The sequence below is a fragment of the Protopterus annectens genome, chromosome 2.part0 (assembly GCF_019279795.1).
Source record: "Protopterus annectens isolate FY-2018-M chromosome 2.part0, PAN1.0, whole genome shotgun sequence".
NCBI classification, from domain to species: Eukaryota; Metazoa; Chordata; order Ceratodontiformes; family Protopteridae; genus Protopterus; species Protopterus annectens.
Genome location: NC_056728.1, coordinates 1,682,828,791 through 1,682,853,568, shown reverse-complemented (window position 1 = coordinate 1,682,853,568; position 24,778 = coordinate 1,682,828,791). Strand labels below are relative to the sequence as shown.

The 24,778-nt window shown below is 38.8% G+C and overlaps 1 protein-coding gene across 1 annotated transcript in view; it reads right to left on the bottom strand.

The window, feature by feature from the left end:
• CFAP107 (cilia and flagella associated protein 107) overlaps nt 1-24,778 on the bottom strand; it is a 333,829-nt gene that overhangs the window by 114,133 nt on the left and 194,918 nt on the right. The window contains exon 3 of the mRNA XM_044061730.1: nt 8,971-9,145. Within this exon, the coding sequence (XP_043917665.1) occupies nt 8,971-9,145 (175 nt within the window). The remainder of the gene's footprint in view (nt 1-8,970; nt 9,146-24,778) is intronic.

Sequence of the window (24,778 nt, the reverse complement as noted above, 5' to 3'; positions counted from 1 at the left end):
ATGGACAGAGGCAGTTCCTAAATGCTTTATCCCATGCATGGGTCCCCTCCAATTATCTACGGTATGATCCCAGTTATTCTCATTAGGGTTAATATATAATTTTCAACCATGGGATGAGTAGATCAATTTATAACCAAATGGGATAGATTATTTTGAGCCCAAAAAGGGAAATTGGATAGGCTTAAAATGGCTCTCAAGGGCAATTAGCCTAGTACTTGCCTATGAACCTACGAACCTATAATAGCCACCTGATGTTAGTTTTACTTTACACAACAAAGCTTGAAATAAAACCAACTAGTCTTGCACCAGCTTATCTTTTAGGCTAATACTTAAGAAAAGCAGCTGGAGCCATAGCATACACCATCTCAAGTCTCATTAATAGATTCATAACTGAACAATATGTACAAACAACTAAAAACAAGCATTTACCACAGCCCTGCATAACCCAGGAATCACAGCAGACCTAAGACATTTTAGAGCTGTTCCCATTTTATCTCCTTTATTAAATATATTACAAATATGACTCCTGGGTTATTTAATAAAAAGCTATCTACTATCCTCCACCCAGCATGGATTCAGAATAGGGTACAGTACCAAAACAACCTTACTGACCATCCAAACCATCATAGGCCAACAAAAACAATTAAGGTAATTCAGTGGCATCTGTATTTTTGAACCTAGCAAAAGGATTCAAAAAGTATCCACTTATAAACAAGTTAATTACCTTTGACATCTGTGAGCACACCACACAGTGGGTTAATATCTACCTGCAAAATAGATCTCAAGCAGACTGGTTCACAGGTTTGTACTACACTAGTTACCTTACAGGCCATTTTAAGTCCTAGACAATTTCCCTTCAAAAGTGAGAATCCAACCTTGTACCTATGAGGTAAACACCTTAACCATAATGTCAACCCTCCCATATTTACCCCTCTTTTATGCCAGTCTCTGCAGGTGTTCTGCAAGGATCAGTATTAGGTCACATTCAATATATATTCATAAATGATGTGTGCAAAACTGTACCAAATGCATTCTTAGTTCAATATCATCTACACATTAAAAAAAAAAAAACAGTTCATCAACATTAATATACTAATCAGCTGGAGATCCTGAGAGAGCTTTACACAACTCCCTATAACTGAACAGATTTAACATACTGAACTACCTGGCATTTTCATAGATAAAAATTTATAATTTGGTTAGCACATAAATTATGTAATGTTCAAAACAAACAAGAAACTTGGCAAAGCCATACTTAACTAAAGACACACAACAATGTGATCACTGATACTTCTTACCCTTCTGTATTCATTTGCCATGTCAATTAACTTAAAAAACTCAAATACACAAATGTGACAAAACATACAATAAAATAACCAACTGCACATCAAATACTCTGAATAGAATTTGCCCCAAGAAAAAATAGAATGACTATCTGTAAAGTTGCCTAAGCTTCACACCACTCAAACTTGCACATAAATTAGTTCACAAACCTTAAAAAGTACCCTGCTATACAAAATCTTATACAAATATGTAATCCCCTAGAACATTGATAACAAAAAGACCTACTGCCCAAACCAAATTCTACATTCTGTCAGACAAGTGTCTATACTCGCTCTGTATAGCTAAACTAGGAACACTCTCCCTGTAGAAATAAGAAATAAAGCTGACAGTATACACTTTATACAAATACAAAAGAGCTATCTAACACTGTAAAAAACGGGTCTTGCTTACAACAAAACATTGTACTATAAAATCCACCTTCATGATTACTACATATTTTACTTAATACACATGAAACTTATCTTACAATGCCATCAAAACTATGAAAATGTTTTCAAAATACTCTAACCACTGCTGTGAATTATTCAGTTTATCTTCTAACCTTTCTCTTACACCCTGCATTCATAACCACTGTGCTATTTTATTTCTCCACTCCCTTATCCCTGTCTATAAATACTTCTGCTGTACTACTAAATACTTTACACAGCAAATTATGCTGTAGAAGACAAGAGGCGCCTTATTTAATTGTATTTTTTCAGTCCAGTTGACAAAATAAAAATTTTTCTCAGTGTATTTTTCAGCTTGGTAGTTGTTATTTAAAGATGTTATTTGTACAAATGTATATACTGTTTTTGTAGAACTTGAGTGTCTTGTGACTACTGCACGTTCCACTGTTTCACTATGTGAAGTCTATCTTTAATGGAGCTTTTCTATCCAGGCTGCCACTGATAACGGGGCTTTGATTAGCCTCCGATGGCCTATTCCCATTAACAAATGAAAATAAATAACATACATACATACATACATAAGTAAGTAAGTAAGTAAATGAATAAATAAATGCTGTTAATGGGCTACTTTGAACTATTCTGGAGAACTAATAAGGAAGTTGCTAATGATTACAACTGGAGAAAAACATCCTGAAATTTACTGTTAGTTAATAATTTCCTGAACTTTCTTGCAGCTTTGGTGGCCTCAAAATGCCCCCACTTTTTCTGTCCCCCCTCCAAAGGTCCCCCTTCCTAAAGCCACCACCTTTTTATTTCCAAAGTGTAGGTTTAAGAGAAGTACTTAGGCTACTGTGGAAATTCCCTGATAATCATTCAAAACATGACCTTCTCTGCCTCTCCTTTTTAAGGATGGCAACCCAAGTTATAAATCAGGCCTCTAATCCATATATGTCATTTATCAATCACTAACATCATAGTGCTATCCCATTTCAAACACACATTCATCATAGGAATACCAAGTCTACCCTAAACCCTCACAACTACAAGTCCATTGCCAGCTTTAGCATCATCATAAAAATCTTTGAGAAAAGTATTTATAACCTGAATATATCTCCGTATATGATATGGTGGTTCATCATTAGCATTGTTTTTTTAGGCAACACTGCACCCATCTTTGCATTTAATTTGTGCTCAAGCTCATATCTATTCGAACACTAAATGAAATAATTAATGGGAACTCTTTTGTTGAGCTAGAAAGTGCTTTAAAAATGGTTAGACTTTCATTTTCTTCTTATTAAACTCTGTAGCATTGAATATTGGGATTGAACCTCAAGGAGGTTCCACAGCTAACTTGATAGCAGAATTCTTCAAGGTGATGTCTGAGTCCTGACTATCCAGCATTAAAATTCTCAGAACTGGGGTCCCTCAGGAGTTGGTTTTAGGCTAAACTCTTGTATCTCTTTCAAATGACTTGCCAATGGATCTGATTTTCATCTGACATTTTATGGATATAAACCTGAATTCTACCTATTTCACTGAAATCATCCAAGAACAGCTACTAATTCAGTGGGACTGACTACTAAAAAGCAAGGTAACAGTTAACAGTTACAAAATGAAATCTATGTTCTGTGGTTCTAAATGGAGAATGGTTATGTCAGACTTCTCCAAATATTATTACATGTGTTAGATGGGTTGATCATTTTAAATACTTTGGGGTATGGCTTGATGTTGAACGTGTATTGACAATGTCCTGAAACATCTGAGACTTAATCATAAGATCGCTCTTCACCTTAATATAGATACATGCAGGGCCATTGTCATGAGTGCACTCACATTTTATCTGCATGATTCTCTTTCCCCATTGTTGCCACCATTTATCAAAATACTGCATTGTTACAAACTATGTTTGATAAGACGTGCAAATTTTATGTTATCAGGTCTTTAGAAACATCATTGCATCTTTCTAAGCAAGGATCTGTCATTGGGGGGGTTTCATCTCCATTTACACTATGATGAAGACTGTCAGGGCTTATTCAGACCAGCATTTAAATGTTCCCAGGCTGCATTAGCCCTTCCCATTTACCCATAATCCTAAGCACCAAAGGAACATACTCTAGATCTCCTTCACCGTGAGTTAAAGTCAGGGTGCACTAATCACTACTAATCCAGTGTTTCAATTCTTGGAAAGTGTAATCTTGGTTTCAGAGCCTAATTTGTAGGTTGCTTGTTTTCACACAATTTTCAGGTCAGTGTTTTTTTTTTTTTTGGTATTCTGAGAGATTTTTTTTTTCAAATTAGCTGTTAATATTGCATTTAGACACATCCACCCTTCTCAGTTTACTGCAATTTTGCAATTATGATATTGTTATTTGCTGTTTGGTTATTCTTAATCATAGATAAGAAACGAGATTCAGTAATTTAAAATCTATAAGTGTGGATCAACGCACATTCAGTCATTCTGTATGTTAAGTGTTTAGGTTAAAAACATTTTTAGACAGTTGTGGTGTTTGTTCTGCTTTCAAACTCTTTACATTAGAGAAATTCTGAGCTACATGTGCTACTGAGTCCTCTTCTGGGCTTCTTCTTCATTGCCCAAATATTCTAGTGTGACAAACTCAGATATTAATAAGGATACTGTGCCACAGTGCTAAAAAAGCATGAATCTGTTGATGTTTGTAAATCCGATGTTGCTCAGGGTGCTCTTTTTGTTGAATCTACTTCTCCAAAGACAAAGTACACTGAAGAGTTATCCTTCTTGAAAAGACCTCCCTCCCCAAGCTGAGAGTGTATCATCTGTCTTGTAGGAGCCTCAGCTTTGTACCCCTGCCCCACAACTTCAGCACTGACCATGTCTTACAGATCTGTGTTCATCTAGATAGACTCTTAAAAAAGCTGTCATTCCCTTTCCAGTGTTCAGTAGATATAGTAAGAGATGTCTTCTCCTGCTGACATTCAGGGCCCAAGAGCATCTTCTCTGCCTGTCTTTTCTGATCTGGATTTAGACACTTCCTCAATGGGGCACTTAATGAGCCCCATTTCCATTAAGGCTCACAGTTTAACCATCGTCATCAGCAAATATGTTACAGATCAATGTCTTCAGCCTCAGTAGTACTGTCATTGACCTTGCAGTCAGAATCATTGTTTATGACCTCTGTAAACTCGTGACTAGTGCTCCTATCAACATCTGGACCCAATCCACTGGGGTTAACCTTGACTCTGTTTCTGCTTGCCTGAGTATCCCATCCCTGGAGTCTGTGTTTCAGTGTTTGATATTAATGTATCTGATCTCAACCAGGGTATCAATGGCTGCCAAGACCTTGAAGGCTGGAGTTCTGAGGCTGACTTGTCAGTCCCAAAGTTGGAGCTCACCACTTTTGATTTTAGCCTCAGTTACATAATGTTCAATGTTGATCTCACAGGATCAGAGTATTTGACCTTAGGTATAGGGCACTGGTAGCAGAGTAACCCACACTTCAGGTTTCTTTTCATGATTCTTCCCCCTTGATGATTATGATGTTGTTCCAGGGACCTTTCTTTTCTGCTGAACCTGCTAGCCACCCTCCTACTGACAGGACAGAGTTCATGTGGGTCCTTGCAGGATGTTATAACAGAGTCCAGATCTTGATCTTTCCCCTCTTCAAATACTCCTTTTGAGACACAGGATAAGGCCAATTGCAAGATGAAGCACTCAGATTCATCTGTGGAATATCCCATGCAAGACCTACATGAAGATCAGAAGGCTGATTATATCACTCTTCTGCCCAGTGATAATAAATTCAAGGTAATTTTAGAGATCATCTGGGTAACGTTTAAATGTTCTCAAGACACTCCTTATGAGTTTGAATGTATTCCCCAGGTTGTTTTTTTTTTTAATGGTACCCCCAGCCAATGATATGAGCTGGTTGCTGGTAATGATTTGAAGAACCCTGACATATCCACTCCCATCTCAAAGAAGCCAAATAAAATCTTTTAGCCACCCAAGCACTTTTTTCTGTGTGTGTGAAACCTGTTGGTAGACTTCATCATTCTTCTGGCTGCTCTTAAAAAGGCCCTTGAACTGCAGGCCACAGCTATCCATCATTTTAACAAAAAGCAGCATGCATTGGAAAGGTTTGGGAAACGTGTTTTCATCCTTCATATTGACCACAAAGGCATTTAACTACATACATTTATGCTGAAGTTCTAGAAGGAACTAACAAACGGGACTCCTCAGGCTCTGGAAGGGTTTCCTGAATCTGAGTTCAAGCCTTACAGTCTCAGTTGTCAGTCATCAGATCACTGAATACCAGACTATGCTCCTTGCTTGCGGTGTCATAGCTGAGTCAGAGAGACTGGCAGACACAGGATGCATGGTTCATCAGTATGCCTGTCTCTGTCTGAATGCATTTGATGTAAATGCTAAGACTGATTTTATGAATTGTCCATTTGACTCTTCGTACCCAAAACAAAAGCTGAAATGAAAAAGAAAAAAACAAGGGCAAAATGCTCCCTAATGTTAGGGTGAAGTTACAGACTCCTCATCCTCCATTCTTCTGGAATTAGCTTTGGTTTAGACATTTCCAACAGTCTACACTTTCAGGATCTGTTAAACAACCACAGAGGACACAATGGCTTCCAGAATATCAAATTTCCCTTAGGATGAAGTCTTTGGTAGAGGTTTAAGGTACTATGGTCCTTCCTTGGAAGGGAAGCAGTCAGTCCCTTGAGGACTGTTTCTCCCACCACATGCCTGAGTAGTTGGCCATCACATGACAGATGTGGAAGAGACACAGTATAAATAGGCTATTGTATTCCCTTCATAATTCCAGCCATGCCATAGTCCCCTCTAACAGACATCCCTCCAAGACATCCCAGCCAGTCCAAAGACAGTGACAAGATTAGAGGCAAAAGACAGCCTGTAAAAAAAGAGCTATCCATGACTACCACCAGACAAGAAAGGGTTAGGCTTTTACTTAAGGTTCTTTTTAGTTCCCAAAAAGACAAAGACCTCAAGTCAATTCTCGACCTGAGTGGCTTAAACCAGTACATATACAAACTTCTCTTTTGTTTAGTAGTGGTGCAGTCTATCCTTCCTTGTCTATCTGGACATCTAGGATTCATACCTACCCATCAAGCTAACAAAGGAATCCCAGGATATTCTTCCTCTTCCACATAGGAGACTGTCATTTTTATTTTTGGTCATTGCTGCTTAATCTCTTAACAAAACTCCTGGGATGTTCACCGAATGCAATAAATCCTGTCAAATCCTAGCTTATAGCCATAGCAAGGGCAGGGCAAATAGGGACAGCTGCCACAGGTGTAAGCTGATAGGGAGAGTGAACAGAAGGTGCAGATGATGTGGGAGTGCAGAGCTGGAAATCATTTCTGAAGTCAGGAGAACACTGCTGCTTCAGAAATAAATGCCAGTTCTGCATTTGTAGTTATGGTTTAAGCACCAAAGTGAGCAATAAACTGACTGTATCAAGCAGTGTGCTGCAGTTCAGAATAGGAGAGTTTTTGTAACTTTTGGTCTTCAAATTTGAGACCCCCCCCCCTTGTTTTTCTCAAGTCAAAGTCAATTTGGGGAACTGCACAGGTTGCTAGATAAGCTGCTAAAGCCATCTATGGTTCTGTTCCAGCTGATGCCCATGCAGCTGAAAAAATGCATAAGCTACACTCTGGACTGTCTGTCTTACAAGACCTTTCTTCCACCAGACAAGATTGTTTTCATCTAGTTAAGCAGTAATGTAACTTATTCAAAATGACTGTTCTGGCTTTTTTTGTCTATTCATCACCGAGCCTCATGGCATCAACACTGTTCAATGACTCATGCCAGATTTCACATGAAGGTTTTTCACTGGACCTTCAAAGGTCAATGGGATGAGCTTCCAATGACCAGCTTCCAAACCCATTGGATGATCAGATCAGAATATAAAGCAAGAGTCCTCATTCCCTGGTGACTGTGGCCATGGATGTCTCTGCTATAGGCTAGGTGGAACATTATTTGGATTAGACTGTAGAAAGCACATGGTTGTCCTGAGAGGCTCATGTGTGCATCAGAATTCTGGAAATAAGGGAAGTCCTTCTCACCTTGCAGGTATTCCATGACTCCATTCCATCTGGTGTTATTGCCATACACTATGACAACATGGAGGTGTTTTGTACATAAGCAAGCAGGGGGGTAACTCAGTCCTATCTCTTGCATTGGGAAGTCATAAGAATTTGGGAGTAGTGTTTTGCTTCATATTGCCTTCTCTTTGCCTTTCATATCCCAAGACAAGTGACCTCTGTAGTGAACTGGCTCAACAGTTGTATTCTAATTCATATACATCGTTTGTCAATAAGTCAATAACACATACCTTGTTCTACAACTGGGGGATGCCTTATTGTTACCTGTCTACATCTCCAGCCAACTACGAATGCAGCAACATATTTTTTCTTATTATTGTATTGCAAAGGCACTACAGAAATGAACTTATTCCAAAGCAGTTCTCAGGACTCCTTTATATCTTCCCCCATTTTCCCTTATTCCCAGGTTTCTACAGAAGACAAAGAACGGTAAAGTCAAAGTGATACTTTTGACCCTGGCAAGTGTGGCTCCCCCTGCTGTGGCATCATCTCTTGGATAGGCTTTGACATCTGAAGCTTTTCCAAGAACCTGCCATCTCAGCTGAGTAACAAGCCACACCTGGACCTTCATTCCTGCAGATTAACTATCTGGTTTCTCCACATCCAGCAATGTATGTGAGCCCAAATCTAAGCCTAAAAGTAATTTTCATACAAAGGATGGTAATTATTAGGTTCTTTGTAGAGAATATCATCACAGGGAAAGAAGAATAAAGGATCCAGTTCTGCAGTATTTTGGGCAGCATCTTGTGAAAAATATTATTAACATGTCATCATTTCAGCTGTCAATATATTACACACTCTCTTCTTAAGATCTGACAAAGATGAAGAAGTTGAATATGTTTTAAGCTACAGCAGAGAAACACAATCAGACATAATGGCAGAAGTGTTGACCATCTACGTACTACTGAAGTCCTTTTGCTTGTGGACATACTGAGTCACCATGCTGTAATGTTGGCCTCGTTACCCTCAGTACCCAAGTAAGACCCACATTAATCAGAAACATCTGTGGCTGTTCTGGAAGAATAAGATGGCAAAACAAATTTCTTCAAAATAACAGTGTATCCTTATGGATGTAAGGAAGAGGTAATGTACAAGCTAAGGAGTTGTAGGCAATATTGTTTTTGGAACATACCTTCTAATGGATAGTCTGACCGCTCTGGTACCCACGCAAGCTTCTTGCCATCCCATGTTCGAAGTGGAGGCAGGGCACGATTTACACGTTTGTTAAAGTTCTCATCATATGATGATACCAAGTTGTTTGAACTGTGCAATCCATGGTGTGAAAACAAGTGCTGTGTAGGTATACCCTGAAATGAATTATTTGAATAATATTACTTTGAAGAACTTTTTTTACTAAGTTATTTTCATTAAAGTTTTATGTAATCTAGAAGGCAACACATATAAACCTATTACAAAGATACAGAAAATAACAGCAAAGTTCAACAACTATTAGAACTATGCAAATATATTTGCACATGGTTGAATGAAACATGTAATTTCATAATACGATGTTTGTCAAATTCTGTTTAGCACTTTAATTCATATTTTCGGTATAGAACAGTATCTTTGTTCTCATCACTGAAAGTCTTTTATATAGATAAAGAAACTGAATACATTAGTTCATTCAAGTGGAAGAGAATAAATCATATCATCCCATTTTATAGGTATGAGAATTCTACCCAGTAACTTGTAGCTGATACAGATTTTCCATTCCTTCACTATAATACTTTTTGTGATACTAGCCAAAATCATCTCATTCTAATGTACAGGTTTCTCATGCTCTGCTCATTCTCCTGTTGTAAGTTCGGAGTTCCATGAAAACAATGTTGGGGTTTTGAAAAATAATTTCTCATAGTTTCTCTGCTTGCTTCCATTTCACCTTAGCCCTTAAGTAGGACTAGAACCTTTGAATAAAGATTGCCTGACTAGAAACCAAATCTCCAACAAATACTGTTTGCCTTTCTTCCTTCCTTGTATAGCCTGTTTGGGTTAGGTACCATTTGTTGTTCCCATAGCTTAAGTTATTTTCTAGTGCTTAGTATCCCATGCCAGACTTCTTGCCCCTTTTCTTTTGATGAAGTTATCTTCTTGACAGCCATTTAATTATTTGGCTTAGTTTTACTAATAGGTTCATATGTAACTAGTAGACAATAATTTTGCATACTTTTAGTATAATGAAAATTATATTTAATTCCACCCCCTTGGTGTTGCTCCATCCAACCTCTTGGTACCACCCATAATGCCTAAACCAGGAAACATACAAAGTATTTTATTGGCAAGCATATGAAGTTATTACTTCATTATGAAGTTTAGTTGACATTTTATTGTTTGTTGATTTTAAGTTTTATTTCCATTGATTTACTGAAGAAGTCCAGCTGCCCTAGGAGTTTAAATTCTAAAACACATAAGAATAATATACAGGAATTAACAGAAGCTCCCCAGGCTTAGGTGCATACAGAACCTGATACAAAATGAGTAGCTGCAGAGACAGTAAAAAGAAAACATAATGAAAGCAAATAAAAAAATGGGTGAGCTGATATGGTTGTATATATCTTGTGATGCATACCACATTACATTTCTGTCATTTTTGCATCTGTCATCTATAATTCATGGCCAAAAGGCTGAGAACTCTCTGCTGACAATAATGTAGAGAAAATGTTAACTTTCTGTTGTGCATTTCCAGTAGCAGGGAAAATAGAACAAGATGTTTGACATGGTTGATCATCAACTTATGATTAAGACCCTGCAAACCTTCTGCCTAGATCCAAAAGCCCTTCTTTGGTTTACATCCTATCTTAATAACAGACAACAGGCTGTCCTCTGGCAGAATAAGCTCTCTAATCTATTACCAAACACTATTGGAGTACCACAAGGCTCTATATTAGGACCATTACTATTTTCCATCTTTATTAATGACCTGCCTACTATTATACCAAACATCAGCTGTATCCAATACGCTGACGACTCCACTCTAATCTGCTCAGCTGTATCTCCCACTGATTTAAAGACGGATACCCAGTCTACATTCACTGCCATAGAAAACTGGCTCTCCAAGCGTCGTCTACTGCTTAATCCCAAAAAAACTAAAATGCTCGTATTCCCACAAACCCAAAGGTCTGTACCCTTCTTCTTCACCATAAATGCTAAAGGTGGGACAGTCATTTCCCCTGACCCCAATACAAAATTATTGGGTGTCATTATAGACAATAGCTTAAAATTTGACCATCATGTAAATCAGACAATCAAGAGTATCAATAAAAAACTTAGGTCACTCTATAGAATCAAAGCCTTCCTCACCCCTCCAGCTAAAATAGCCATTGCTCGCTCCCACCTACTTTCGACACTCCTATATGCCTCCTCCCTTCTAGCCAATATAAGTAAACCTGAACTTAATAGACTAACAACCTGCTATAATCATATTGCCAGGTTTGCTACAGGCCTGCCTTTCAGAACCCACCACTGCATCAACCTCAAACAGCTTGGATGGCTGGAATTTCCTAATCTTGTCAAGTACAATCTGCTGATAATGGCTAACAAAATCCTCTACAACCCAGATAATACTCCAGCCCTTAGAAATTTTATCCTCCCCCATAACAACACGTGACTGCTCCGCTCATCTAATAAACTACAAATCCAGACAACTAAAATTAACAATGCTGCTGGCATGGCCCTATTTGCAAACTCTGTAAGTAGAATCTGGAACATACTTCCAGCTGGCATGACCATGCTCTCCTCCCTATGCCAATGTAAAGCCACAATTAAACAACATCTGGCATTAAACTGGCTATGCCACTGTGACAAGCCTGGCTAAGCCAACAACATGAATGTAATTTACTTATTCTATTAGCTATTGTTAACATCTCCTGACTATAACCAGGGTAACTTCTATCCTGTATACTTGTCCATTCATTGCTTACCTATGTACTTTGGGAAATAACCTACATATAAATTTGTACTATTTTAGTCTGAATGTATTTTTTATCGGCATCTTTATTTTTTATTTCTGCATTTCTATTTTACATTGTATATTATTTTTGTATCTATATATATATTTTTTTCATTTTGTATTGTATTGTACTTGTATATGTTTGGAGCTTATCTCCCCGGGCCTCCGCTGTAAATAGACTTTGATCCAGTCGGACTATCCCGGTCAACAAATGTAAAATAAAATAAAATAAAATAAATGTGGAACCACAAAATAAAAATCTATTGTGGAGGACTTGTGACTGCAGTAAACTGTACAGAATTATTGTAAAGGGAGGCACACAGCCTGGAACTTGGTCCTCAACTGCATTAGACCTTTCAGCTGCACATTTCCTGAGGCACAGGAAATAGTTTAAAATTCTGTACCCCTCAAGCCAAACTTGAAAACTAATGCAGAGTGTACTATTTAGTTAAGTTACTGTACCTACATCTGTACCTACATCTGTTCTAGGAGAATTTCCGCCACTTACTGTCTGCATAATGTGAATGCTTCATTTTGAGACATTAGTGGGTAAAGACAGTACATAATGAGGTACAGTTGTGTAAGTTGCACTTACTCATAACAGTGTTTGAATTCCTCACTGCTACAGTAGCACTTAGACTATATGGGTTGTTTCCCACCTAGGAAACAAATGGGCAGCTTCAAAAAGCTCTGGCTCCCCTGACTCCTTCACTCTCACTGCTGATTTGCTAATCCCAAGGAGGGAAGTCAGCAGTCAGAGTGAAGCTTTCTTCAGGACTTTCTTGCCTATATGATAGAAGAGTTGATCATTCCTGAAATAATCAACCAATAATAACAATAAAACATATAAAGTAGAAACAAACAAACTGAACTTTATATCCCAACTACAACTATATATAACAGTAGGGAGATGGAGGTTGGGTGCAGCTGCTGCAGTAGTGAGGAATTTGAACATCTACTGATATGGGTAAATACAACTTACAGAACTACATTATGTTCATCATTCCTACTGTTGCAGCAGCCCTTAGGCTATAAGGGTTGAATACCAAATAGAATCTATCTTGGGAGGAGGAAGGATATGGCTCCATGAGCCCCTGGTGAATGATCCTAGTGAAGTTTGACCTCTCCTAGGAAAAAGAATTTTCTAATATTTTGTAAAAGACTGTACAATGGACCATGTAGTTGCTCTAGAATGCTTCTAGAGTCAATCCCTTTCCCCTATGCCATTGAAGTAGACAAGGCTTTAGTGGAATGTGCCTTGATACTGCCTGGAATGGATTTGCCATGGTGGGAAGAGCACAAAGGAATAGCTGAATTCAACCACATGGAAACTGTCTGTTTAGATACAGGGTGTCCTTTCTTTCCCCTTGATAAGAAAAAAATAGGTGATCAGATTTTCTAAAGGGCTTATTTCTGTCAAGATAGTACCTGAACTGCCTTTGCATGTCCAGAGTATGCAGAATCTGTTCTCACTGGTCTTTCAGTTCCGAGTAGAAAACTGGAAGTCTGATGGCTTGTGTGACACCTCTGCACTGGCCCAGTAATCAAGGAGTCTCAATCCCCACCACTGGCAACAGCTAGGGGATGTACACACTGGGAGGATGACAAGTACACACACAGTAAAGTGCAATTTTCCTTAAGAGCACACAGAGACCACAGTCAGTCTGGGGATGGTTTCCCCTCTTGCTCCAGATCCCCAATAAACCTCCCCACTTGCACAGCTATAAGGTTGAGATCTCAGCTGAGTGGCCAAGCCAAAACCTCCAGCATCCTCTCTGTCCAACCAGTGCTTTGCACAATTTTACTAGCTGTGCCCCCTTCTGCTCAGACTATAAGATAGTTTCCACTGCCACCGACCACTCTTATCAGCTACTTTTAAGGCCCTTAACAAAGAGTGTCCAATCCTACTGTGTAATGTTACTATGAATCCAAATGGTAGTCTGACCAAGAGCAAAGCTATTTAGGAGTGGCCTGCACAGTGTTACCAAATACATATGTAAGTACTCTAGGAGCTTAAATATGTCTCACAAATATCACCACAAAGATAGGTTTAAATATATTTAATAATAAATAATAAAAGAACAAGACAATACACTGTAAATAAACACAGTTACTTCAGAGTTCAAAATCACAGGAAATATTTAAAAACAGTGCAGGGCAGTCTCAAATAAATACAGAAAGCATCTAAACTAATCCTTTACTACAATCCTAACTATATCTAAAATAAATTACTGTACCCTATTTAACTTACGTACAGCAAGGCAAGTGCAGATGGTGGTGATGAGTGGATGTTCCTGTTAGGTCAAAGACAAAATACAAAATGCATAGTCTCTCTCTGAGAGAGTTCTTAAATTAATATCAAATATTACTCCTGGGTTAGCTTGGATGACATCACTTTTTGTCAGCTGACTTTAGTTCCCAAGCTGCAACCCATACTCAGAATGTACAAGCATTTTTAGCATTTCTCTGTGAAAAATACATATCTCTCAGATGTTTGCAGATCCTGAAAGTCATAAAACAATAAAGCACTTCTACATCTCAAACCTAGTAATTACTTCTCTCCCAAGACAATACAAAAAATCTTCTAGCACTAAACATTGTGTCTGCTACATCGAAACTGAGAGATAACTTTTATAGCACAATCGTAAAACAATTTCATTTCAACTTATTTTCTTGAAGTTTTGCAAGTTAAAGTTTTATGTCCTAGTTTCTACTCTTAAAACATATACAGTTACACAATTACAATAGTTTATATACATTTCTATTGTAAGCCAGCAGAGCATACTGTGATTACATTTAACTCAGTACATAACATACAGTTATGTGTAAATCATATCAATATTCACAAATGGCATAGAATTATTAACAAAATTCCAGATAGGTGGACTGGCAGTGTGACAGCTCTATTCAAAGTAAACTCTGAAATCACTTTGGGCATGAATGAGGGGTATGTTTTTACACATAAATCAGGTATACAGGTGGGACTTTTCAGTATTATTGAAATAAAACAAAAGATTGACTCAGTTTATGCACATCAACAGCAACATCATGCTCTGAGAGACCTGGCTAACAGTTGGCTCCCTTAGCTTATTTTTCCAGTTTTCCTTCTACACTATGCTTTGATTAGTTTAGGGACATACTGCCATATAAAGAACAGCTTGTTTTCTCCTTTCTACCTCCTCTTACATACAGTAAGAATACAGTCTCAGCAGGCTCATCACTGACCTCTCTACAGCAGTATCAAATTGACCACGGCCATAGTTTGCTACCATCCCACCTTCCTGTCAAGCTCACACTACCTCCTGCAAGAAATCTCTCCTCACATCAACTAAAAATATCATAATCCTCAGATTATCTGCTCAAATACATTCATTAAAGAATAATCTAATATCTATAAACTGGACTCTCCCCATTATCATTCAGCCAATTGATGCTACATGCCAATTTCTAACTAATAAAATAAGCATTTGTAACATATCTACAGACTCAAAAAAGCACTTAGAGAATCCTTTATGTCATCCATTCTGTTGTACTTTCTCAAAGCCAGGAACAAAGCCTTGGCCCCATACAAGCAAAACCCAGTGTTGCTACTAGATCTATGTCTCCCTGTGTAACACTACAGAAAAGTTAAAAGAAAAAAAACTGCATTGCAGTGCCAAACAATGTGTTCTCCTCTCAAATCCTAGGTACTTCTGGAAAGAAGTCAACAATGTAACAATAGACAGGCTCAATCACACTTACCTTTTTTTTCTGAATATCTCAAAACTGCCTTCTTGCATTCATTCTTACTCCTCTCTACATCAGTCTTTGACACTTACATTCCTCTTTTCCTCCTATGGAAATCCTTCCACTGTGTGATTCCTTAAACCTCCTGTATTAGAGGCAACATGGGATATATGCAAATTACCCTTTAAGGACATCAGGTGTTTCAGCTAAATGGCAATTCTGAATGTCCATGACTTTTTCCTTTTTAAGTCTATTTATGGACAAATTCAGGCGAATAAAGGCAAACCCTGGCTGTTTGTGTTAGCATATTTTTTCTACTGGAAAAAGCACCAAAACTGCCATCTTTTCATTAATTAATTCTACTCTTATGGTTATGAACAGAGGTCTTATGTCTTTGGCACTCTTTTTATACACTTGACAAAAGACTTCAGCTCAGTCAGCTGCAATTTTCTCCTTCACTCCTTACTCTCCATCCTATTTTCCAGTGAAGCCACAAATTGATTTGCTATTTATACAATAGCAAATGTGGGTTAGAGCCAGTTGTAATCTCACTTCTACTGCCCCACCTCACTCAGGAGTTCCCCCAAGATCAGAGTTCTCAACTGTCCAGATTTTCACAGAATGTCCAGATTTTTGCCTCATATTTTTGGTCTGTTCCTCATAAAATTTGTGTTTTTCTGGCAATTCACTGGGATGATCTGTGGACTGAAGTCACTAAATAATGACATACATTTGAGTTTCAGACTTCATATCATTCAGAAAAAATGCATGCTAATACAAATCCTGTTACTCTAACAAGTTTCTAAGAGCAATTGTTAAAAATTGTCTCTATTTTGGGCCCTTGCCCCCCACCCCCACCCATTATGTCAAGCTTTGTCCAGATTTCTTTTGCTATGAGGTTGAGAGGTATGCCTAAGATTCTATCTTGGGGCCCTTCTTTTTTTTTCCTTTTTCATTAACTACCTGCCATTGTATCCTCAGCTTACCAACAATCTTATGTAAGCTGATTAATTAGCACTCAGTTGCTCTGTATCTTCATTTGATGTCATCAGATACAACCTTTTATATAATATTCCAAAACTCTTATTCTGATTAGACGGAAAACAGCTTGTACTCAGGAGGCATAAAACTTGTTTTGTTAGGGCAGCGCAGTGGTTAACGTTGTCACCTCACAGCAAGAGGTTCTCCGGTTCGATTCTCAGTTGGGGTGCCTTCTGTGTGGAGTTTGCATATTCTCCCTGTGTTTGCGTGGGTTTCCTCCGGGTACTCTGGTTTCCTCCCACATTCTAAAGACATGCATTTCTCCCCAGGCCTCTGCTGAAAACAGGCTCTGTGGAACCTAGTCGGACTTTCCTGGTCAACAAATGATAAATAAAACTTAAATTTTGTTCCTCAGAATCTCTGTCAGGCTTAAATCCATTCCCTCCTGTAACACATTTCTCTCCAATTAACATCACACTGTTCAACTTGTTCCAACTGTCAAATATCAAGGTCTGCACCTAGGTCCCATGATCTTTGTGTCTTTCCATACACATTTAATTAAAAATAGAACAAATTAGATTCTCTTTCCTTGAGGAAAGATTTCCTAACTTCATATTGCCAAGATTTGTCCCCACCATCAGAAAATGAAATCCCCAGCCAGGACTTGCATCTGGGCTGGATTCAGAAAACTTTGCCACATCACGGTAAGTGACTTTTGCAATGACCTGCCATGCACAGAGTAGGTGTGTTATATTAAACCTAACTACACAATATGGCTAAGACAGATAATTTTTATATGATAGTGAGGCAAAAACAAGATGGCACAGCAATTCAGAAACATTTAAATTCTGTAAAGTGTTGTTGCACTCACTTTAAATTTTAACTTGGCTATATGCCCTTGTTTAAATTATATACATCACACAAATATGCATGGGGTTGCCACAGCCATTGTAAATATGTATCTTCAGTATGCTGTGATTGTAGCTGTTGTGCCTGATGGTGCATGACATCACCACTGAAGGCTCAAGGTCATCTGACCTCACTTAACATTTCATGCCCTCCACGACACCAAGATAGTGGAGTGGTACCATGTAGACAGGGACATCATATAGGACATTATGGAGACATGTTAATGTCAGCTTCATCTGCAGCCCTATGGGATTTGATGAATACCTATCCCAGTGGCTGAAAAGATATGTGTGAATTTATGTATGTTAGCAGGAGACACAGTGGGGTATCTCAGGCATCTGCCGCAAGAATATTCCATCAGTTCCTTGATGCCATGCTTCAACATGTGGGTGAGCACATGTGATTCCCACTTACCCCAGAGAAGAGAGCAAATACCTTGTGAGACATCTATGACATAGCTGTTTCCATGAGGTACTGGGGGCCATAGTCTGTTCCCACATTGAAATAAGGGCCAACCAGGTGAACTAGGAAAGAGGTACATGAACTATAAATTGTAACACACCACCAACTGCCAAATGGTCTGTAAAGCACAAGTGTGTGTGCAGGATATCCTATAATGTGTGTGCAAGTCACCCAGGCAGTTTTCATGACTCACACATATGGCATACATGTGATCTTTATCAACAGTTTGCAAGGTGTGACTTCCCACAGGGCCATTTTGTGGGTGATGCTGGATATGTCCCAGAACGCTGGCTGATGACACTTGTCAGAAATCCACACAATCAAACTGATCAGGGGTATAGCCATGCATTATTGCAAACCAGAAATATTACAGAATGTGCATTAGGCTGCTATCACCATCTGGATACATCCAGTAGTGCCCTGCAGTATGAAACCACAATGTGTACCAAAATACTGACTGTGCAGCCTATGTTACATAGTATTATGGTTAGGAGGAAGCAGTTACAGGGTTAGCAGTTCCCAGCACCACATGCAGCACTTAGCTGAGACAGATAAGTCATAGGAAGAGTCAGCAGCAGGGGATAACCATGCCAGATGGAAGCAGGCACAAGCACTAGCAAAGAGGCAGCAAACTGCATGTAGTTTTACAACATAACTATACAAGAGTTAAGCAGTTGCACTACAGTAAAAGTGATGCATGCAAATATAGCAGATTGTGCTTACCCGTGCATAAGCTTGTCATGCTGTGCATCAGACATAGGCAACCTAAGTAACAATGTAGAAAGGGCAGTGCACGCTTATCATTTGCAGATGTGGACAAGAAAAGTACAGGAATGTATGCCTTTCACAAGGAAGTGTGTGATTGAAAGTGCTGAGTGTAGTAAAAGAAAAAAAAAAGTTATGTGTAGTGTGAGAAAGAACAGTTGTGTAAGCAAAATGAAAGTTATGTGCTTCCCATAATGATAGATCAGTGTTGTCCTATTTTCATATGGTTCAGCCTTTGGTACTTGGATCTAACTTGGATCCAACCTCAGCAACCTGAAACCTTCAGATCCAGGGCTATGACTCCGCTCTTGCCCATAATTCCCTCAAAGACTGTCAAATTACCTCAGATCGAGTGTGCCCCATGTAAGAATATACTAGTTAGTAATAAGATACAGTTAGACAAAAATAATTCAATGGCAATGGAAGGACAAGAATACCAGATGGATAGGATGCTGCTAACCTACTGAGGTTAGAGACAGTTTTACTCCCCTGGGTGCGAACTCATTCCTCCAGGAGCTTTAGGAGATAATTTGGAAGGGAGATAGTGGGAGGGATGTTGAAAAGATGAAAATAGGAAAACACGGATCTATGATAAGTACATAACTTTCGTATCCAGTGATGTCCATTTTTGATTCAACCTTTGAGACAGAATCCCTAGCTACATGATTCTCTAGGTGGACTTATGGAAGGATGTTCTAGCAGACAGCAGAGCCAGAGAAGGATTGAGCTCAGGATTGTGCATCCAGTTTATAGTGAGACACAAAAGTATATGCAGTAGACCATGTAGCAGCTGTACAAATCTCATTAATTGGAAAATGGTATGGAAAAACTGCTGAAGTTAACACAGTTCTTGTAGAATGAGCTTTAGGTCTTTTGGAGAGTTTTAGACACAATTTTTCATAAACAAAGGACATACAGCTTGATAGCCACCTTGAAAGAGTGATTTTGGAAACATCATTGTCCTAGCTTAGATTTAGAGAATGCAGTGAATAATTGGACTGACCTCCTGAAGTTTTTGGTTTTATGTAAATAAAATCTAAGTTGTCTATGAAAGTCAAGTAAGAGTAGTGTATATTCTCCTTTGTTAGAATATTCTGGAAAAAATACAGGCAACTTGATGGTCTCATTTATGTTGGACTCAGATGCCACCTTAGCAATGAAATACTGATTTGGTTTGAGAAAATCCCTGTCCTTCTGAAAAAACAAGTAAGGTGATTTACATGAAAGAGCCTGAAATTCTGAAATCCTCTTAGCAGAAGTGATTGTTACCAAAAAAATCACTTTCCATGGCAAAAACTTAATATCCACTGAATCTGCTGGTTGAAAGGGGGACTGTGTGATAGCCTGAAGTATCACCATGATGTTCCAAGGAGGGACAAGATCTCAAATAGGAGGGCAAAGAAGAAAAGTTCCCTTAAGGAAAGCCTTAGACACCTTTAAAGAAGCTATACAAGGCTTGTTATGGCCTATGTGAAAATTGGAAATGGCTGTCAGTTAACTTTGAAATAGTTCAGATAGAAACTCTAGAACAGATCTAAACCTTTACCCATAGCCCAGAAAGGAAATCTTTTCCATTTACTTTGATAAACTCTTCTAGTGCTAGATTTTTGAGAAGCAGAAAGAATGTGAGCAACATTTTCTGTAAACCTGGCATCCCCTGCCATTTTTAGAATTGAAGTAACCAAGCAGTTAATTTCAGGGGGCCTAAGTCCAGAAGAGAATGTCTGGAAAAATGAGAGATTAGATATGGCCTCTGGGCCAGAGACCTGGTTGAACTGAGCAGTTGAGACCAAAGATATAGAAAACACACTTGTTGCAGCAGCCAGAATGAGGCAATGAGGATGATCTTGGCTTTGACCCTTCTGGCTTTCTGAATTAATTTTGTAATTAGAGGAAATGCACAGAAGGGAACCAGGGAGCCAGTTGTAGATCAAAGCATCCATTGGTGACTGACCCTGTGGAGGGATCAGGGCAAAGTAACTGCTTGACTTGTTCAGGTAGGAGGCAAACAAGTCACAGGAAGGTTGACTCCAGTGACTGAAGATTTTGTTTGCCACTGTTGTATTGAGGGACCACTCATGAGGCAAAAGAATACACCTGCTCAATTTGTCTGCTAGCACATTGCATGTCCCCAGAATGACCATTGCCATCAGAAAGCAATAGGAAGACATCATCCATTGCAAACCTTCATGGCCTCTCGACACAATGGGTAGGACCTGGTTCACCCCTGTTTGTTGATGCACCAGACCACTGACATGTTGTCTATCTGGACTGCAATCACACCTACTGGAAGACAGTCTTGAAGTGCCTGCAACGTCAAAAGGAGTGCTGTCATTTTCAGAACAGTGATGTGGAGATTGGTCTCTAAGAGCGACCATGTACCTTGAACAATATTCCCCTAAAAAATGCCCATCCACCCTAAAAGGGAAGTGCCTGAGGTAACTACTGCTATAGGTGAAAGTGGAAAAAGCAGATGGCTTGCTGTCAATGCTGATGAAGAGATCAACCATTCTATGTGGGCTCTGCATATTGAGGTCAAATTGATTGGAGTGTTGAGGGTCTGAAAACGTTGAGGCTATTGGACTGGAAGCATCCATTGCACAACTCTCATATGGAATCTGGACATGGGAACAAGAATGATGGCTGAAGCCATCATTTGTAGGAGTCTTAGAATTAGTCATGCTGGAGGGGGATGTGTTGTGTAGTACTTGTGATACTATTTGGCAGATTGAATGAACCCTGTGCAGTGTTAAGGTGACTATTTGAGTTGTACTGTTTAGATGGCATCCAATGAATTCCAGATTCTGAGTAGACAACAATTTGCTTTTCCATCTGTTCAACTTAATATTCATATAGTGAAGTAACTGGAGAAAGAGATCCCTTTGCTGAATTAGCAGATCCATGGTTGAAGCGTTGAGGAGCTAATTGTCTAAGTATGGGAACACCTGGAACCCTTGCAGTCTGACATAAGCTGTCACTGCTGCTATACACTTGGTAAACATCTGGGGGGGGGGTAAGTTGAAAGGGCAGATCTCTGAATTGGAAGTGATTGTTTCCCAGATGAAAATGGAAAAAGTCTCCAGGAGTGTCTGTATATTTTTATGTGCTAACAGGCATCCTAGCAATTGTTAAAGAACATCCAGTCATCCTTTCTGAGTAGAGGCAAAATGGACTTAACTGTGACAATCCGTAAATTTTATCTGTTACACATTATGGTTTAAGTGGCTTAGGTCCAATATTAGCCTTAGGTCCCCTGCCTTTTTTGGAACTAAAAAGAACTTGGAGTAGACAAAGAATCCGATCTGGTTTGGAAGGGCCTGCTGGATGACTATTTTTTTCGAACAGCTTGTTTACTTCTGCTGTTGTGGATTCCAACTGAATGGGTGGTACTAAGGGAATCCTTTCTTTTTCCTTATTTATTTATTTATTTATTTATTTATTTATTTATTTTTCCTTTCTTTTTCCTGAGGCATTGTTAGAAGTGGTATTGAGTATCCTCTGGTGATTATACTTAGCACCCAAAAATCTGAAGTGATGGTCTACCAAGTTTGAAGTTGTAGGGATAGGCACACCCTGACACAAAAAAAAATGGCAATACTGGTAAAATCCACACAAGTTTATTGTTGGTTAGCCCTTTCGTACAGGCAAATTCATGTACTTCATCAGACATCTTTCTCCCAGAATGCATTCATTTTAAAAGCATATTAATTAAGTTAAATTAATTAATTAGATTAACCAAGTTAATTAATACTTAAAGGAATATTCCAAAGTAAATTACTGTAAGAACCTATTAAAATACTCAATATCCAGTATATAAGTATAAATAATTAATAATACAAAATATAAACTATAAAGACCAAGTCTATTACATATATACACATTATAAAAAATCATCTTTCTAAAGCCTTTAGTTTTAGAAGGCATTTAATGCTACACATTTCATTGAGGCCAGGGTAAATGTGGGCATTAGTCCGGAGTTGCCATATTAATTCACATTCTTTCAATTTCAACTCCTGTGGGGGCCCACCTCTATAATTGTTCTTAACTTGCTCAACCACTGCAAATGAAAAGCTATGTGAATGAAACTCAGCCACATGTCTAGCCAAAGCGTTGGTGGCAATATTCTTATTAATGCTATTCAAATGTTCATATATTCGTTGTTTAAAGGGGCATTCAGTCTTACCTAGATAGAAACCCATGCATTGTCAGCATGAAGCAAGATATACTATTCCTTGGCTGTCACAATTAAATTTACCTTTAATTGTATACTTGTTCCTATGTGTAAGAACTTGTCTCCCTGTCTGAATGTTGTGGCAATAATGACAACAGCCACATTTAAACATACCCCAAGATTGACTATGTGCCCTTCTAGGAGCCTCTAATAATGTTTTTCAGATTAGGTCCTCTTTTGAAAGTTACCAAAGGTCTAGTGCCTAAATGATTTGACGTTGTGTGGTCTTCCAAAATAAAATTCCAGTTGTTAATTAAGATGTTTCTAAAACCTACTGCTTCTCTAGTAAATTGTGTCAAAAAAACTGATAGAGAACTTATTCTCTGAATCATCATTTGGAGATTCGTTATTAATTAGAGGTTGTTGTGGGCATCCTATTTCTAAATCTTGGGAATGCCCTCTTGGCAATATGGGATTAAAATGTCCAGATTCCCTCTTCATGCGAACTTCTACTATGAGTTGTTCAATAAGATCATCTGGGTATGCTCGTTTCAAGAACATAAGTTTAAGGTTCTTACATTCTTCATAGAATTGACTGGCTAAATAAATCATTTTAGAAGCTCTTACGAGCTGCCCTTTGATTACTGCTCTTTTTTGATGGTAAAGATGATTACTGTGAAAATGCAGGCAAGAATTGGAATACGTAGGTTTCCTATATATTTTGGTAGAATATCTATTATTAGTTGAATCTTTATAAAGCCAAATATCAAGGAAATTGATAGTTTGAATATCAAATTGAAAGGTAAAGTCCAAAAAACTAGTGAACTCTGTCATTATCTCAACCAACTGGGCTACCTCATTATAATCACCTTTCAAAATAAAAAACATATCCCCCGGGATTCATGAAGCTCGGCGCAAGGCCGGCAGTAGGCTTGCGCCGACAGTGCGGCGTGAAGATGGCGCAGTAGCGCCAAATCCATATTAATGAAGGCGCACTGCCGCCACAGCCACGTGCACAGGAAAGGAGCGCGAGTGCATAGGGCGTGCCGAAGTGCCACACGGAGGCGTGGAAATGCCAGCTGTCAACGTGCAACCTAAAATGCTTGCATATAACAAGTTGCAAGATAGTAATCACATCTGTCAGTGTCCATGGATGCTGAAACATATGCAAAGCATGCAAGAAAGTTCCTGCGAACACAAAATGAAGAAGCAAACACAAATACACGGTAGGGAATAATGGGTCCCTATCCCGCGAACAAATGACATGGAAAACCATGTGCCCGTAGTCCAATGCAGTGTAGATAGCTATACCAAGTGGAAGTGAAACGCATCATATGTTAGCGAGCCACCAGTAGGTACGTCCAGCCCAATTGTTAAGGTCACCAGCTGACCCATAATGTGAGGGAGGGTACACAGCTGGGCAGATGTGTCCATAACAAAATACACGATAAATGTACATATCTAGCGACCGTATGTCCGAATCATATCCCACAAGGCATGTAATAGTCACATACAAAAGGTATGTCCGTATTTCACATACCAAATGTGACAGGAAATAGAATAAGCATGTAAACAAAACAGAAGGAGCATATAAACAGCTACAACAATAAGGAAACATGTAGGCTGAAAGGAACAGTATTATCTGTACTGTCGATTGTGGGGACGTGCTGTCCAGTACAGTCAGATATGTGTATGGAATATATCCCATCCTGGACATAGGAAAATGTGGCATCCTACCAATAATTAGAACAGTCAGCCAAAATCCGCAAATCAGTGGTACAAGCCGAACTTGTCAGGATGTGTTACAGTTGAACGGGTAGTACCCGGGCATACCAACCATGTAATGAAAGTTAAGTATGGGCGTGTACCTATGTGCCTGAGGTATAGCATGTGGAAAGCAAACATGGCAGGGTAGTCCACACAACCATACAGGTACCTGACATATGTAGGGTATTCAGTGTGTTACTCTGGCCGTGTCAT